The sequence below is a fragment of the Saccostrea cucullata genome, unplaced genomic scaffold (assembly GCF_032062105.1).
Source record: "Saccostrea cucullata isolate Sc308-1 unplaced genomic scaffold, CSIRO_AGI_Scuc_v1 ctg354, whole genome shotgun sequence".
NCBI classification, from domain to species: Eukaryota; Metazoa; Mollusca; class Bivalvia; order Ostreida; family Ostreidae; genus Saccostrea; species Saccostrea cuccullata.
In genome coordinates, this window is record NW_026940030.1 from 353,297 (window position 1) to 370,632 (window position 17,336).

A 17,336-nucleotide genomic window follows, 5' to 3' on the forward strand; every position below is an offset into this window, starting at 1 on the left:
TCCTAATTTATTTCATAACAAAGGAGATGGTTTCTAGATTTGTGGAATGAAACGGAGATGTTTGCTAAATGTCCAGAACTTCAACACTCAGTAACTTAGTTTGTAAATAAAACAAGATGTATTCGTGAAAAAGAGATGCCCTTGCATGGTAGCTTATGGCAAAGGATGAAATATATCAAATGTAAGTCAAAAGTTCAAGGTAAAAATATACTTAAAAATGCTGTTACTCTAAGAAAAGACTTCTTTTGAATACGAATGCCATAAGCACAAACCTTTCAAAGGCTAAGTTTGAGGATTATTAAAAGTGGGTCTAACTCCAATGTCATGGTCAAAGGTTCAAATTAATGGTACCTAAGGAAGCCTTTATCAAAAGAAAAAAACACAGCATGATAATTTTTTCCTTCGTTACATCAGGACTGGAACCATTAAATTTACAGATTCCCCTCTTCATCCTTCGATGCTGCATAATAATTAATATTAAAGTAATGCTGCGTATTAAGTGAAATTGACATTGTTTGGATAGGTTGAAATAACTCTAGGGTTGTTCTTACATCAATGGCTTCAAATTCAAATGTAGTGATAATACCATGCACTCAACACTTAGCTTGCTTATTGCAGGAAGCCATTATCATCATGACGGTTGACCAACTTGAACGTTCTTGACATTATACTTTTAGGAGCAATAAATAATTTACGGTAGGTCTTTCGTATTTGGGTATTTAAATCTTATTCTATATTTAAAAGCAACGAAGCAAAAGAAAGAGTTACCCTCAACGCAAGGTTTCGATCGTGAATGGCTCACGTGCACATAGATCATTGAAGATCAACACTTCCGCCTCCTTGTAAATCTGGATGTCACAAAGTAAAGGTAAATAAGAATGCTATTCTTTTGTATATTTCATATCGATCATTACATGGCACCATAGAATGAGAAAGAAATTTACATACAAGAAGTGATTTTGAATATATGATTACATTCTGTCAGTCAATTTACATCCTGGCAGGTTTAATATGTGGATTTATGTTCCCGAGGAGATACTGTATTCCAGTTTGTGTTATAAAAACACAGGCCAATGAAAGAATGCACGCATGTTCACAACCGATTGAAAAACAAGACAAAATAGTTCAACAAAAACGGAATCAAGTAACCGATTTAAATTCTAGGTGAGGTATTGATCTATTAATCTTTCCAGATGCCCCTGAACATTTGGGCAACAAAAGGACGGGTTACATAGGCTGGGACGAGTACTTTATGAGAGTGGCCTTAATTTCAGCAGAAAGAAGCAAAGACCCCGTAACACAGGTTTACTATTCACAATCTTTTTTCTATATAATATCGATTTGCAAAATGAAGGAAAATACTCAACAAAATAACGTCAGTCTAGTACATGTATATACTTATATCCTGTGTCGTTAGCTGAAGAAATTTCAAGTCAATATATACCTGTTTAGCACACTTTAATAGTTATAACGCTTTCCCTAACATACAACCAAATATTTACCAAATCAATGTAAAATATCTTACATAAAATAACCTTTGTTTTACACTTGCTTTATTGAAGGTTGGTGCCTGCATTGTTAACCAAGATAACAGAATCGTAGGGATAGGTTACAATGGAATGCCCAATGGCTGTAGTGACGACGAAATGCCCTGGGGTAAAGGTTTCAAGGACCCTCTCCATAATAAAAAGTTATTCGGTAGGTACTAACCATAAACCATAACCATTTGATATTAAATACGTCTTACTTCAATGTTGGTAGCATATGATAGTAATGGTATGGTTTTCATACAAGTATCATTCAAGTTAATACTTTCATGTCCGAGACTACAAATAAGGTAATACCCCCATAAAGCGTTATGCTCATTAATTATGCAAACTAATACGCGAGTAAATTGATTTATCATATACAAAACAGAATACTAAGTAAATGAAATAAATAAATAGATAAATGAATAAAGTAAAATGATACATGTAATTAAAAAAACTAGACAGCTATTTAATATCTACAAGTGTATAATTAATTTCCTCAACTAATGTTGCTCTGGACACTAGAACTACATGTATACCTCCTGATATACTTTCAGTGTGTCATGCCGAAATGAATGCCATCGTGAACAAATTGTCCGCGGACATCAGGGGTTGTACAATATATGTAACATTGTTTCCCTGTAACAATTGTGCCAAAATCATAATACAGAGTCGTATAAGAGAAGTTGTGTATTATGACGACAAGAATCTCCACAAAGACGAAGCCAAAGCATCGGTATACATGTTCCAGAAAGCCGGGATTATTGTCAGGTATCAACAGAACTTTCTTTGACCGTGTTTAATGTATAACCATGGAATTCAATATCATTATTTTACCCCCCCCCTTCTCTTAAAAAGTGGGAGGCATCTAGAGATAGGGAGTCCATCCGAGCAGCCCTCCTACTGTTATGTTTCGGGATAGCCATCCCTTACTCGCAATATTCTTACACCACTAAATCCAATTTATTAAAAGAATTCACAAAATATACACAACTTAGTGCCATTTCTCAGATCCTATTTAATGTTTTAATTTTACAGACATTTGGGGTTTCCTCTTACAAAACATCGATTTGTTATTCATTGAACGATTGGGAATTGCCATCCTTATCCACAACTCATCTTACAACGAATGTTTTTGTGAATGAATGCAATTTTAAAGTCATTTGCTCTACTGGTCAGAGACCAGAAGAGCTTAAGCGATAATATATCTGTTTTTGATTTCGATGAACGGTGTTGCCGTGGTTACTAAAAATAGAAATTTGTGTGAAATACTTTCAAATACTTTCAAAATGCCACTCCAAATACAGTTTTAGTCTGATTATAGTATAATTTGACATGCAAGTATACTACACTGAAATACATAATTATTACTTTTGTGTTTTTGATTTTGATGATTGATGTTGTCATGGTAACTAAAATTGAAAATTCTGTAAAATTTTATTAAAAACTATTCGTACATCTGTAGTATTATTGCAATCTTGCCACACAAAGAGACAATCAACACTGTAAAAAATAACTAGTTAATGTCACGAAGAAAACTAGTAGATTCACTGTCCATACAATCACTACCTTAATAGAAGTTTTACCAGATATTTGGTATATTTACCAGATAAGATTAGTAAATTTAGAATTGATGAGTAACTTTCACTAGGTATCTAAGTATCTATACGACCCCCGCTCCACAACTCGCTATCTTAACCAGTAAACTGAAAGTTTACTAATCACGACCAACGCTTTACGAAACACACTAGTTAAATTCACTAGGTTTTTCTTTCAGTGAAGGATCATTATTCTAATTGTTGCTTTTGTAAAGTATTAAATCCCAACAGTGAACTGCTACGTAACTTTTCTCTTCCTTTATTATAAGTACAAACCAGTAGAGCCACAGTATCGAGAGAGACTTCTAGTTTTTACATTATTTTCATTATAGTTATTTACCATAACCCTACTTTTTTTAAGTTTACATTGAAAAGAAAGCGTTATGTGCCCCTTGTCGTGATTGGGAAAGAACGAAAAAATCCGTCGACAATTCAGTGTGTTAATAATGGTCTGACAATTAATTTGGAAAACGTAGTCAGCATTTAACTTGATGATAGAGTGTATTTGCTGACAGTGTCATTGTATCGAGAACAGAACTTACAAGATAATGACTATAAACGATTCTTATTTCATTAACGTGTTTGTCAATAACTTGTCAATAACTTACCTTGTTTTAAAAAATAATACTGTTCATATGTAGAGCCTGTTCTTGCATATCAAATCAACTAAGGAGATATAAGCCCCTTAGGCAGGTGATGAAGGTATATTGCTACATAAGTGGGGAAAGTTAATGAATGAAAAGGTAAATTCATAAGGTTTATCATAAAGCTTTGCTCTTAGAATACCATTGTCGTCTTTTTCAAGAAAAATATCCAAAAATGGAACAGATGCGTCAGACTCTGTTCTTTTAGACTCTTTTGGAATCTTTTATTTCAAGCTCACTGGGATAAATTGTATCGATATAAGACTGGAAAATTAGAAACATGAATATGCCTTTCCTGTAACCCCTAAGGAAAACCATAATTTATCTGCAACTCCATTTACATTAATAGGCCCGTAGGAAACAATATCAGTTCGGGGGGGGGGGGGGGCACAGCCATACGTTTTCGGTTGGGTGTACTATCCACTACCAAAACGTCCATGACAAGCAAAAACAAAAAAGAAGTTTTTATTGAGGGGGGCAAGCTTATATCAGCTATGTTTATCAATTTGTGAGCTCAGTGCTCACAGTGCCTCATGTTTATTAAAGAAAATGATTCCTTCTCTTCTCCCCCTTCCCTTTTTGTTATGATACTACATATATTTCTATATGTTTTGATACTAGTTTTCTTTCATTACAGGCGCTATATACCATCGGGAAATGGACATCTGAAAAGTAAACTTTGACAGAGACAAAAGATAACAGATATCTGGCAAAAACTTATAAGCGGCAAAAGAGAGCCCAATGGCCTAAAGACATATAATTTATTTGTGACTTACCAGTAAATTGAGGATCCATAAGAGATTAACAGTTTTTGTACGATGTTGAAAGTGATAAGATCAATTTTTTTGGCGTTGTGCCTTGTAAAGTAACAAATACTGAATGGTTTGTTGAAGTACAGTTCTGTGTGAAAGTAGCTACACAAGTCTTTGATTCAGCATGAATATTGCTAATGATTGAAAAGGGGCTCTGGCCAGGTTTTTAAAGGGTGCATAGTGCGAGAGAGGGTTTAAGAAATGCCCTTTTCCAGTTTTGTTTTCAATATAAACGGAAAACTTTTTGAATTACCTAGGATGGTTAAATATTAATTTGTGAACGTATCCCTTATTCTCATTCCTGCTTTGATTTAATACACTTGGAGTATTCAGTTGAACTAGAATTAAAAGATACCAAGGATTCGGACACTTCTGTTTCATAATTAGATGATTTACTAGAAGAAACATTAATGATAATCTACTCTTAAACAAAACTTTGACGATAAACGTAATGAGTTTGAATGCATTTTCTATTGCCTCCTTCATTTTAGTAACAAAATACTAAATTATATATTATACTTTCATGTAAATTACTTGAATCTGATTCGTCGAGAAACATTTGATAAAAAACACTACTACCCGCTGAATAATGAAGCCACGCCCTCCTGCGTAGCAACAGTCAACATTGCTTGACGACGGGTGGTATTACAAAAAATAGCGACTGCGCGGAATTTATGCGCGCACGGTTTACTGTAATATGTATTTGTATAAAACATTCAGTATAATATAATAAATATTGCATGTAGTTGAGTGTAGCATTGAAAAATTTCACTCCTGGAAAACCATTGTCAACCTCGTCTGCGCCTCGATTGACAATGGATTTCCTGGGGTGAAAATTTTCAATGTTACACTCAACTACATGCAACATTTATATATTATCACCTTCCCATGGAGTTGATTTGATATGCAAAAGTGTGATATACACATGAACAATTTCTAAAATGATGAAAGCTATCGAGTACGCGTAGTAGTTGAGACAAGGATATCAAAGAGTTTCGATAAAAGCAATCATTTAGCTATTCTATAGTCGAAACGACCTTGTTAGCTAATACAGTCTATCATAATGATAGTCAAATGTTGACTGATGTTTTGCATACAAATTATTAAGCTATTGTATTCACATTGAAGTGTCTACGGAGTTTACCGTTTGTCCAATCACGATAATCAGCACATGGTGGGTAAGACCGATCGACAGGGATTGCTTGCATCTACCTGTCACCTCATCAGGCCTCTGATGTTATAGAGGTTTGTATTTGCTCTGCTCCCATTCTGTATTTTTTTGTGGAGCTTCTTGATTGATAAATCTTCATATTTGTCTCAAAACCATATTTTTCGATTTTTTTTAAGGGGTTTCGATCATACACTCTCTCTTGACTGTTATTACATAGGCTACAAGATGGTGAAAGATTGGCTCAATTTCCCTGTTTTCATGTACTTGCCACATTGGGAATTTCATTCGGAAAACAGAACATTTTTTTTTCATACAAAACGAATTTTACACTTTGTACCAAAAATCCATAAGCATATAGCTTTGACGAACTAGCATCTTTGTAGGAATACGAGTCTAAGTGTAAAATGTACGTTTTTTTTTTTTACTTTTTAAAAAACTCATTATAAACACACTTCAACGTTAAAGCCAAATTCGTTTTCACTGTGAATTGAATTTCTTCCTCTGAACTAGCTGCAAACTGTTGTGTTATGTATTTATATATTAGTTTTTTACCGTAACGCTACAAATTCCGTATTGCAAAAATGTGCAATTGATGGTGCAATATTTTTTGCGCACTACTGGGGAGAATTTCTCCACTATCCAGCAATGGTTAGCCAACTGCCTCCTTACTTATCTTCCAACCCTAAGGCTTTATATTCGTTTCTACAGGTGATAAACTATGAATAGCTTGATTTGAATTGTCTGTCAGATTTCAGAAAAATTCAAATCAAGGCTGAAACTATAATGGGTTAGGACTTCGGAGGTATATAAAATATACAGATTGGTTAAAGAATGTGTTTAAAACTAAGAAGTGAAAGGTAGTTGACTGACCATTGCTGGATAGTGGAGAAATTCTCCCTAACAATGCGCAATAATTCATGCAACATAAACTGCACATTTTTTGCATTACGGGATTTGTAGCGTTATGGTCAAATTCATACTGGGCTTAGTAGATACATAACCCTTAACGCTACAGTTCTGTAGCTACCTCTACACTTGTTGTGAAGTACAGTTTTAAAATCATTGAATGACGGGCATTTAAAAAAACAGATGATTTTATCAAATAAAATGTGTGCCGCTTTAAAAATACAAAGAAGCAACTTCCTCACGTTACAAGTATGTTGTGTACATGTAAATCAAGTCCCCACAGGTAGATAAAGTTTAAGGTCATTTTATTGATATTACATGTACTTTCGTTTTAGTTTATATCTAAGGTAAGAATTTTGTTTTTTCAAAAGCTAACTTCATTTGGTCATATCAAATAATCGTATTAAAATTTTTACCAAATACTGATTTCTGAATACTTTCTAAAGCCTGTGTTGGTTTACGTTTTAATCGAGAAAGGGGAGGTTACATACATTCATTACGTATGAAGATAGTCAAGTTTTGCTTTGAAAATAACTTTTATTGACGTAAAACATTATTATGCTATAAAAATTCAATTCGTATAGATGGCTTCGAGAGAAAAGGGAGAAAACATGTTAATGGTAGCAGCCATAGACTTTGGAACAACATACTCGGGATATGCTTATGGAATGCGACATGAACTAGAGGAAGATCCTCCACAATTATTTTGTCCACATTGGCAAGGGAGAGGGAGTATCATCTCATTTAAAGCCCCTACAACTGTCCTGCTGGATGAGAACAAAGAGTTTGTCGCCTTTGGATACGATGCTGAGGACCAATATGCAGATCTCGCAGAAGAAGAGAAACACGAAGATCATTTTTATTTTTATCGATTCAAAATGATGCTCTATGAAAAAGTTCGCCGAGGGGTTTGTAATGTTAAAATATATTTTTAACTTCAATTAGGTAATAATTTTAAGGATGAATTTAGTTTTTTTTTCTCCAACAGGAAATAGTTTATTCCCATTACCCCAACATTAAACGTACTCATCCAGTACTGTTGGATCTTATGTTTATCATAAAACATAAAATATATCAGAGATAAAAAATTGCTGTGGCCTTCAACTCAACATTTAGATTCTAGTATATCGACGACGTATTGTCAATTAACAATTCCTATGTCTATACGATATACCCTGTTGAACGTGAGGTAAAAAATACCACAGAGTTTGTTTGATACTTGGATATTTTACTTGAAGAAGATGTTAATGGTAATTTAACAACCAAGCTCTATGATAAACGTGATGACTTTAACTTTTCTATCGTCAACCTTATTTATGCAGCAATATACCGTCATCACCTGCATATGGAGTTTATATATCTCAGTTGATTCGATACGCAAGAGCCAAGCTCTACGCATGAACAATTTTTAAAACGAGGTAAATTATTGACAAACAAGTTAATGAAACAAGAATATCAGCAGTCTCGTTTAAAGTCATTATTTCGTAAGTTTTATGGTCGATATAACGACCTTGTTAGCAAATACTAGTATACAATTTATCATTGAGTCAAATGCTGACTGACGATTTTCATACTAATTGTTAGTCCATTATTCATACACTGAATTGACGACGGATTTTTGCGTTATTTCCCGATCATTACAAGGAGCACACGGCGCGTGTGACCGGTCGGCATGGGATGCTCATTCCTTAATGCCACCTGATCCATCTCCGATGTTTTGGAGGTCCTTGTTTGCACTGCTCCTATTTTGTATTGTCTAAAGGACTTTTGATCTTTAATACTGTTCGTTATCTCCATATGTTTCATGTACTAATACAGTGATATGTATTTTAATTTCCTTCGGAGATAATGCGTTCATTGCAGTTGCTTTCCTGAAATTGAAAACATGCATGTCAATAAAGCTAAATCTATAAATTGCAATATCATTTTACAGAAACTACCACCCAAGTTACTTTATTGATCAAACTTGCAAACAAGTACCTACGTAGTATTTTGTATAATAATGCACGTTATGACAGAAATGAAAAATGAATGACCATTTTTTTTCTTCAAAAATTGCAATACTTTTTTTCCAGCGACTAACGATGAACACAACCGTTCCAGACATTTTAAATCGAGAAGTACCTGCTGTAGAGATTTTTACACACGCCATACATTACTTAAAAGAACACCTTTTAAAAGATGTGAAACAGAGAGCAGCCCATGAAGTTGAGGAGACAGATATCCTATGGCTGGTTACTGTTCCCGCAATTTGGGACGATCCTGCTAAACAATTCATGAGACAGGCCGCAGAAAAGGTGAATAATACCCATAGTTCTATAATGTCTATACTAGTGTATATATATTATATATATAAACAAAAAGTATTTTTAAGAATTCTAAAGAATGATAAAAAGCACTTAACAGGTCTGGACGATTTCTAAATATGGAAGTCAAGAACGATAACCGAAAGTTGCTATAAATGTACATCAAGTACACGTAATTATTTTTCTGTCCAATCAGACAACTGCATTTTTACACACCCCAAAGAACAAAAAGTTATTACGTGCTTTTGTTTTTTTTCCTCAAAAAGATTTTTTAAACAAAAAATTTGTAGAAGTAAGATGAAAACTTTTGAAGAATAAGGTATTCCCAACATTTTTACCGTGAACAACCTTGACATTTTTATCTCGGTAAAGAAAAAAAAAATAATTCACGATAGAATGTAATCGTTTACAGAGGTATAGATCGCAACAACAAGTTTTTATCAAGTTCAATTATAACATTTACCAGAATATACTATATGTTTATAAAATATAATTTTACTTAGCCACCCGATTTTCATCATTGATGCTTAAATTCCATGTGTATATAGATCAACTCACACAAGTGTTTATCGTATGGACTATACACATATATACTGACACGCAAAAGAAACGCAACAAGCAGTAATCTACAATTTTTTGATTTTTTTATCTTAAGACTTTCAAAAATGAATACAGTTAGGCTAAACTCACTTTTCAGAACATCAGAGATTTGATAAAAATGTTAAATGTTTATTTTTTTACTTTACTAAGTAACACATGACTGTTAAAACACCCCCCTCCCAGCCATTCAAGTAAAACGTGCAAGACTGCCCTAAACAACAATTGCAGCTTAATTTCTACGATACAATAGGTTCATCAATATTGAGATCTTAGCGAAGGAATTATTCTTTGTCATTTTTAAATGCACGTTTTTCAGATGATTAGGTCGAATTTTCTCTAACTTAGAGCAGTGTAGTCAACCCCTGGACTTCCGGTACAAGGACTGTCCTCAGTGAATATGATACGTAAGACCCTTTTGAGACGTTTGTTTTAAATTTTTGAATCAGCAACTCTCCATCACCTTTAAATTGAAATTTTCCAGCTAGAGCAATGGAAATGCGTACTTAAGCCATTTTCAAGAAGCCTTAGCATCGTTACAGGAAACGAAAGGAGAGTTTATTTTTTGAAATATTGCTGCATTACTTGTGATGAACAGTTAAAACCCTTAAAACTCCATAATATTGCCAAATATTTTGTTAAACTTGCAATTTTTGATTTTTGTTAAGCAGACTCAAACTTGACTTCCGGTTATGGTATGAAAATCGTTCAACCATTAAATTACCAATGTTTACCAAAGTGAAGATATCCATAATTTTAAGATACAATTTTTTTTGCTTTACATAATTATTTCCCCCTAAAGTAGGATGTTGCGTTTCTTTTGCGTGTCAGTATAGTTTTAAACTATCACGGGTTTCATGAGCGCCGAATACTTAGCTATGCAGACTTTAAATGGGCATAAGGAAAGGCGTATAACGTGGAGAAAAGAGAATCTGTAATTATACATGAATGCGTTTTATCCCAATATCTTACATGTACCTCGCATATATCAGAAACTGCATGGACTATTCTGTAATAAACATTCAAAAATGATAAAGACTGATATCTTTTCGATAAGAATTTTATGCCAGGCTCTAAAAACTGAAAATTTACCGTATTTATATCAATTTTTTAACGTAAGTTAAACTTTTGGGATTGCTACCTCCTAGAGACAGATTTTTTTATCCCACTTAAAACGTATTCTAAGCTTTCAAGTCGTGTTTGTTCACGGTAGAATTGTCATAAATATTATATTATTCCCAAATGCGCATAAAGTTTACAAAAAGTTTGTTCTAAAAAAAATCTTTTGAGCAAAAAACTTAAAAACCACGTGTTTTATTTATTTTCTCATGGGTTAGTCTAAATGCTGTTATCTGATTGGTCAGACTGGTTAGTGTCTTGTTTATTCCGTGTATTAATAGCAATTCACAGTTATCGTTCTTGACTGCCTTATTTAGAAATCGTCCAGACGACCTACTTAAGGATAATGATAACGCATTATCAGGCAGGTATAGACAGAGACAAACTACGAATCGCACTAGAACCAGAGGCGGCTTCCATTTGGTGCAAGCATTTACCTGTGGAAAAACTCAAAGGAAGTGATAACAGAATAGACTCTTTTCAAGTGGGCAGCAAATATCTCGTTCTGGACGCAGGAGGTTTGTTCTTTGACAGTCTAATTAGATTGGTTCTTTGAGGGGTAGAAAAATTTAATTGTAAATCTTTATTTAGTAAATAATTCAAATAAGTAATTGATACATGTGTATTTTTCATCTTCATAGAAGAATATCTTGCATCTATAACTCCCCGTCTGTCCCTTTCTATATTCTGTTAGCTCCATCCTTTACCTCTTGTATTTTTTCTCCACGTTAACCCATTCACCTTCTTTCTCCATCACATTTCTTCTTTTTTGATAGACAAAGTTTTCTGCAGTGTATTTCCATTTTACATTTGCTGTTCCATAAGTTCCCTGTAATTCATATACTAGTATTTGTTCATCTCTTTATCCATACACATGATGTGTTTTTTGTATTCTTTTGTATATGTTTATTCGATTTTAACCCATTGAGCCAGGGAAAACACTAGCCACTAAAATCACAAGCTCTAGAAGTGCCAGAGAAGGCTAAGTATCCCAATGAAAACCGGTTTTACTAAGAGATGGGTACCCTTCAAGACTTTAGAAATAATGGCAGTGTCAATGTTTTACTATTGGAAACTCGAAACATGTGGCAGATCAAAATGTAAAATAAAATGTGAACAATGGCAATATGTGACTAGAAAGTCTGCTATTGCAAGCAGTAGCTTATGTCGCCCCGAACTGAACAAGACTGTCATTTTTTTCGTCACTAAAACAATACCCATTAGGTAAGCTTGGACAACCATCAACTCGTATCAGTACTTTCAGTACTTTGATTTAAAAATCCAAGTTAAAGAATTTTCACTTTTCCCATGTTTCCATGGAAACTATTGATAATTTCTAATTTTTAAATCCAATGAGCACAATTACAGATACTAATCATTACATCAATAAAATTTCATGAAGAATGTTCAAGGGACCAGAGAGAACACTTGCGGACAAAATTTGTCGCTTTTTGCAGGTTTCCATGGCAAAGGTAGCCAATTTGAAACTGAATGACCACACAACACAACTACAACCAGCGATCCTCCTTTAAGGAAAGTTTCAGGAAGATTGTCCCAGCCATATCCGAGAAACAGCTTGTACAACAAAAATCGCAATATGTCGTCCCCGACTTCGTTCGGGACGACATAATAAAGATTCTGTGAAAGTTTCAATCAGTGGTATAAGAGGAGTTGCGGATAAGAGATGGGTACCCTAAAGCGTAACAGACGGACGGACGTACAGAGGGACATTCTAATTATTATATACCTTCACTCTTTTCAAGCGTGGGGTATAATAATGACCTAACAATTTGTATGGAGAATGTCATTCAGCGCTTGACATTAAGAGGAAATGAATGTAATAAACTTGTTTTTTTTTATCGACCATATAATTCGCTAAATGTTGACTTTAAACGACAGTGTTTAGTGCCCTTGATTAATCAACTTATTTGTCAGTATTCTGTCTTGGTTTAGAAAGTGCTCGTCTGCAGAACATGCCTTTGCGTATCAAATTAGAAACAAAAACAATGTGAAGATGACGCGGGTATATATCGGTATACTGCTTCATATAACAGGGGAAGTAGGCGATAGGGAAGTTGAAGTAATTACTTTTTCATATAATTATAAGTTAAGTAGTTAGTTTGCCATCAATACATTTCTGTAGTAAAACGACCAATTGATATAGATTGAATATGTCTGTAACTGTGGTGTCCATTATTTTGAGTTTAGTAGGATATATAGAATCAATATATGACTAAAAATAAGTACGTCGTCTATAAACAGCATAAATCTCGAACGAAAGGCTAAAGTAAGGACTTGTTTTAGAATAAATCGGCAAACGCAACATTGAAACCATCTTTACATTTGTTGATGAAGACAATATAGCATTTTACATGTAGATTTTTTTGAATCTTTAGATTGTTTTACTGTTCTATACAAGTGATTCTTTTAAACCGATGTACTCTATTCGTAGGTGGTACAGTTGACATAACTATTCATGAGGTAAAAGACGGCGGAAAGATCCGAGAATTGGCGAAGGCCAGTGGTGGTGACTGGGGTGGAATCAACGTTGATAACGCTTTTAAGGCCGCACTGGTACATATTGTTGGAGAAACCTTGATGGAGGAGTTTCGTCATGAATGTACGGCCGACTACATCGAGTTATTCAGGGACTTTGAAATAAAAAAGAGAAAAACTAACGAAAGCAACGACGTCTTTGTCACTTTGAAAATACCACTAAGTTTCGTAGACATGTGTGGAAACCTGAAGGGAATGATTTCATCTTCCAAATACAACGGGGAAATAAGGCTAGAATCAGATAAATTAAGAATAAGCCGTTCGACTTTTGATGGGTTTTTTAAACCCACTTGCGACAAAGTTGTTGACCACGTAAGAGAACTTCTGGGTTCACAGAGGGCAAGAGGCGTAGACTTCATCCTCATGGTGGGTGGATTTTCAGAGTCACAGGTCTTGCAAGATGCAATAAAAGGAGCCTTCTGTTCAAACTATCGTGTCATAATACCTCAGGAAGCAGGACTGGCTGTGCTAAAGGGTGCTGTGCTTTTCGGCAAGAACCCAACCATCATCGACTGTCGAATTGCTCAAAGAACGTACGGAATTGCTTCTTCTACAACTTTCAACCCGGAAATACACAGAGAAGCAAAGAAGTTCAGAGTAAATGGCGTGGACAAATGCGACGGCCTTTTCAGCAGGCATGTAAAGAAAAACGATGAACTGAAGCTGAACGTAGCACAAGCAGAAAAGACATATACCCCTCTAAAATCTAACCAAACGAGTATGCGGATTTCCTTGTATAAATCAGAAAACGATAACCCCATGTATATAGATGATCCAGGATGCAAATATCTAGGAAGTTATGATGTCGATATGCAAGACACTACTGGCGGATTAGACAGAAAAGTCAAGGTTAGCTTGCTCTTTGGGGACACTGAAATAGAGGTTCAGTCTTTGGTTGTAAGGACCGGTGATAAAACGTCAAGACAATTTGAGTTTCTTGAAGATGAACCTTAAATGTTTTTTCCTGAAGTTTGAAGGACAAGTGTGTTGACATTATTTATTTACCACTTGTAAATTTAAATTACTAATATAACAAATCTTCTATTTTGTACACGTTTATAAATATATGTGGAGTTCATTGCCATATATTAATCTTAAGGATGGCAATTTGTAACCGGTTAATCGATTAATCGGTCGGAACGATGCTAATCGGTTAGGAAATCCATAATCGGTTAGTCGGAAAAAAATAAAATATATGTAAATTTGAGCGCAGTTTCCTTCAAATCCCTTCTGTTTTTTAGAAAGGAAATTTAAGCGCTGCATAGATTTTTAATTAGTGTTTTACACATCTTTAAAATTGTAAATAAACTGAGAGTTCAGACATCGACTAGTTCTGATTATGGTGACAACGCAGACTTAACTTCTTATACATCTACGTTGGAAAGTTATCCCTGTCTGATTTCTCAAGCAAGATTCACGTTTTTCTTAATTTTTATTTCTTGTCTATTGAAACTGAAATAAAATATATTCTTATGTACATAAAATTCCCCGATCAAAGTAATAAACAAAATGTAACTTCTAACGTCTTTTTAGCCTTTTTTGTGTATACGAAAAGAAAATGTCGTATCTTGATACGACTAACTGATTAATCGGTCGGAACATTTTGCGATTAACCGATTAGCAATTCTGCAATCGATTGCCATCCCTAAATTTAATCTATAATACTTTTTATTACTATTTTTAAAATGAAGTCATAATTATTATATGAGGACAGGCTTGATCTCTCATTGGTTATCGTTATTTAATATCATCTGTATATCGTGTCATATATGTAAATGTAAATCCCTATGTGACTTTATCTCACCTGATCTGAAAAATCACATAAGCTTTGCCTGTCTGTATGTCTATCCCTTCGTTTGTAAACTTTTCACTTTTTTGACTTCTTCTCCAGGACTATTTGATCAATTTTAACCAAACTTTTCCACAAAGGTTGAATGGAATTCAAGTTTGTTCAAATGAAGGACAGCGTCTTCATCTAAGGGGATGTAATTCAGAAATAGTGAAGTTATTATTGGCATGTTTTCTATACATTGCAGAATCGAATTTGTTCGAATCATGACCCAACGATAAGTTTAGGATATTTCGGCAGTCCCTTAAAATCACACCAATTGAAATCAGCTACAATATTGAAAACCCCAAACCCTGGAATTGATTTAATGTAACACTTACAGCAACAAATAAGGGGACAGCATTTACATGTAAATTTACTGTAGCAAAATACTCTACGCAGAAAAAGTAAATGACTGTACCCCCTGTCCCTCTCCTCGTTCTACGGACCAGAATAGTGATTTTAGATTGTCTTGAGGTACATGTAAAATACTTTTTCGCGACAGGCCTTATAAATGGATTGGCAAACCTCATATGGCCTTCCAAATTTACTCTCGAGCTGTAATAGTTAAAAGTTAAGTGGATTTGAATTTCTTATATTTTTAATAAAGGGCAACGCCTTCTTCCAAGGGCAGATAATTACGAAGAAGATTGGGGGTGGGGGGAATAAGGCGGGCGAAGTGCCTATAGATCGACAGATAAGAAGTGAAAAAAATAAATCTCAATTATATCCAAATTTTATTTGATATTTCATCTAATACTAAATGTACAATCTCTACAATTTACAAAAATCCCACAAACACCGAAAATATTTGCCTATGGTAAAGCATACACACATTAAAAAGAACAAAAATTGATAAGAAAACAAAGAGACCCAAGTGCCCATAACGTTCACCTATGTAATTTTGGCCATGCTGTTCTTCATCAGATTCCCCCTTGTATTTTCTATTGTGGCCTCGCTCTACCCTGGAGTCATGATTTGAAAAATGTATAATATTTACTACACCAGGATGCTTTCACATAAGTTTCAGTTATTCTTGAAGATAAGATTATTCAAGATTGCTATTTTACATTTCAACATCATCGTCGGAAACCCACGGGTGATCTCGTCTTTACTTATCACGTGATAAGTAACTGTAGACGAGATCACCCGTGGGTTTCCGACGATGTTCAACATAAAACTTGGATTTTCTTTTGTGGTCCCGTCCTACCCACAGGGGTCATGATTTGAACAATTTAAAATGTACACTACCCCAGGAAGCTTCCACAACAGTTTCAACTTTTCTGGTCCAGGGCTTCTTGACAAGATTTTTCAATGTTTTGCTTATTTATTTAAATGTAAAACTTTCATTCATTCATTATTGTGGCCCAGCCCTACCACTGGGGTCATAGTCTAAACGTACACTACCCCATGGTGCTTTACATAAATTTCAGCTTTTTGCCACAGTGGCTCTTGAAGAGAACATTTTTAATGACACTATCATATCTTTGTTATATCTTGTTTAACTGTCTATAGGTGGGGTGGGGGGTTGGGGGTTGGACCAATGGTCCTTCATTTAAACAATTTTAATTCCCCCTAATATCTTGCAAATAATTCCTAAAACGTGATTTTAAACATTTTTTCAAACTTTCCTTAAACGTGCCCGGAACTAAGTGCAAAGACTAAATCCCAATTCCAGACATTTCAAAATTCTAGAGGCATTCCGATGAAATTAAACAGTTCTGAAATAATTCATCTTACATTCAAATTTCTTAGGATGCCTCTATAAATTTGGATTGTTTGCAAGATGTGAGGGTTTTTAATCAATGTTTCAAGAGTCTGGTGCATAAAGATCGGTAGGAGTAGTAATATTTTCAACGAACTATCCAGGTAAACAAGCGACTTGAGCAGCCTCCATATATACCTTTACTTTAATACATATCAATAAGGTACATATATATATTAATCAACCAAGATCCAAGAATCTGTGGTCAAAGATGTTTATTCAAAACTTTACATTTTTATTTATGGAGAAAGTGAGAAAATTTCACGTCGTCATTTTCTTTTCGAGTTAAGGTCACTTTAGCACTAAAATTATTGTTATTTCCGATAGAAGATATAATGAAAAACCAAAATAAATTTAACCGAAACATTAGTTCATAAAAATTTGCAATTTTTGTAAGTTCTTTATATAAATATTAATGGATTTTTCCGCCACTATAGCTCCAATATGGCGAATATGTAAATGAGCAGAATGAACATCGTTTCTACATAATGTAGTTTTGCCTGTT

At 34.3% G+C, this 17,336-nt stretch overlaps 2 protein-coding genes across 2 annotated transcripts; both read left to right on the forward strand.

Annotated features, from left to right (window-relative positions):
• The first annotated feature begins 767 nt into the window (after positions 1-767).
• On the forward strand, positions 768-4,609 carry LOC134254578 (deoxycytidylate deaminase-like). Its single transcript, XM_062737107.1, has 5 exons — positions 768-868; positions 1,194-1,303; positions 1,563-1,698; positions 2,087-2,300; positions 4,409-4,609. The coding sequence occupies exons 1-5, from the start codon at positions 853-855 to the stop codon at positions 4,452-4,454; spliced, it is 522 nt and encodes a 173-aa protein (XP_062593091.1). The 5' UTR covers positions 768-852; the 3' UTR covers positions 4,455-4,609.
• Positions 4,610-7,244: 2,635 nt separating this feature from the next.
• LOC134254564 (heat shock 70 kDa protein 12A-like) lies at positions 7,245-14,243 on the forward strand. The gene is made up of 4 exons (XM_062737092.1): positions 7,245-7,568; positions 8,736-8,957; positions 11,047-11,200; positions 13,135-14,243. Exons 1-4 carry the CDS (start codon positions 7,245-7,247, stop codon positions 14,190-14,192), a joined length of 1,758 nt encoding a protein of 585 aa, XP_062593076.1. The 3' UTR covers positions 14,193-14,243.
• Positions 14,244-17,336: the final 3,093 nt, after the last annotated feature.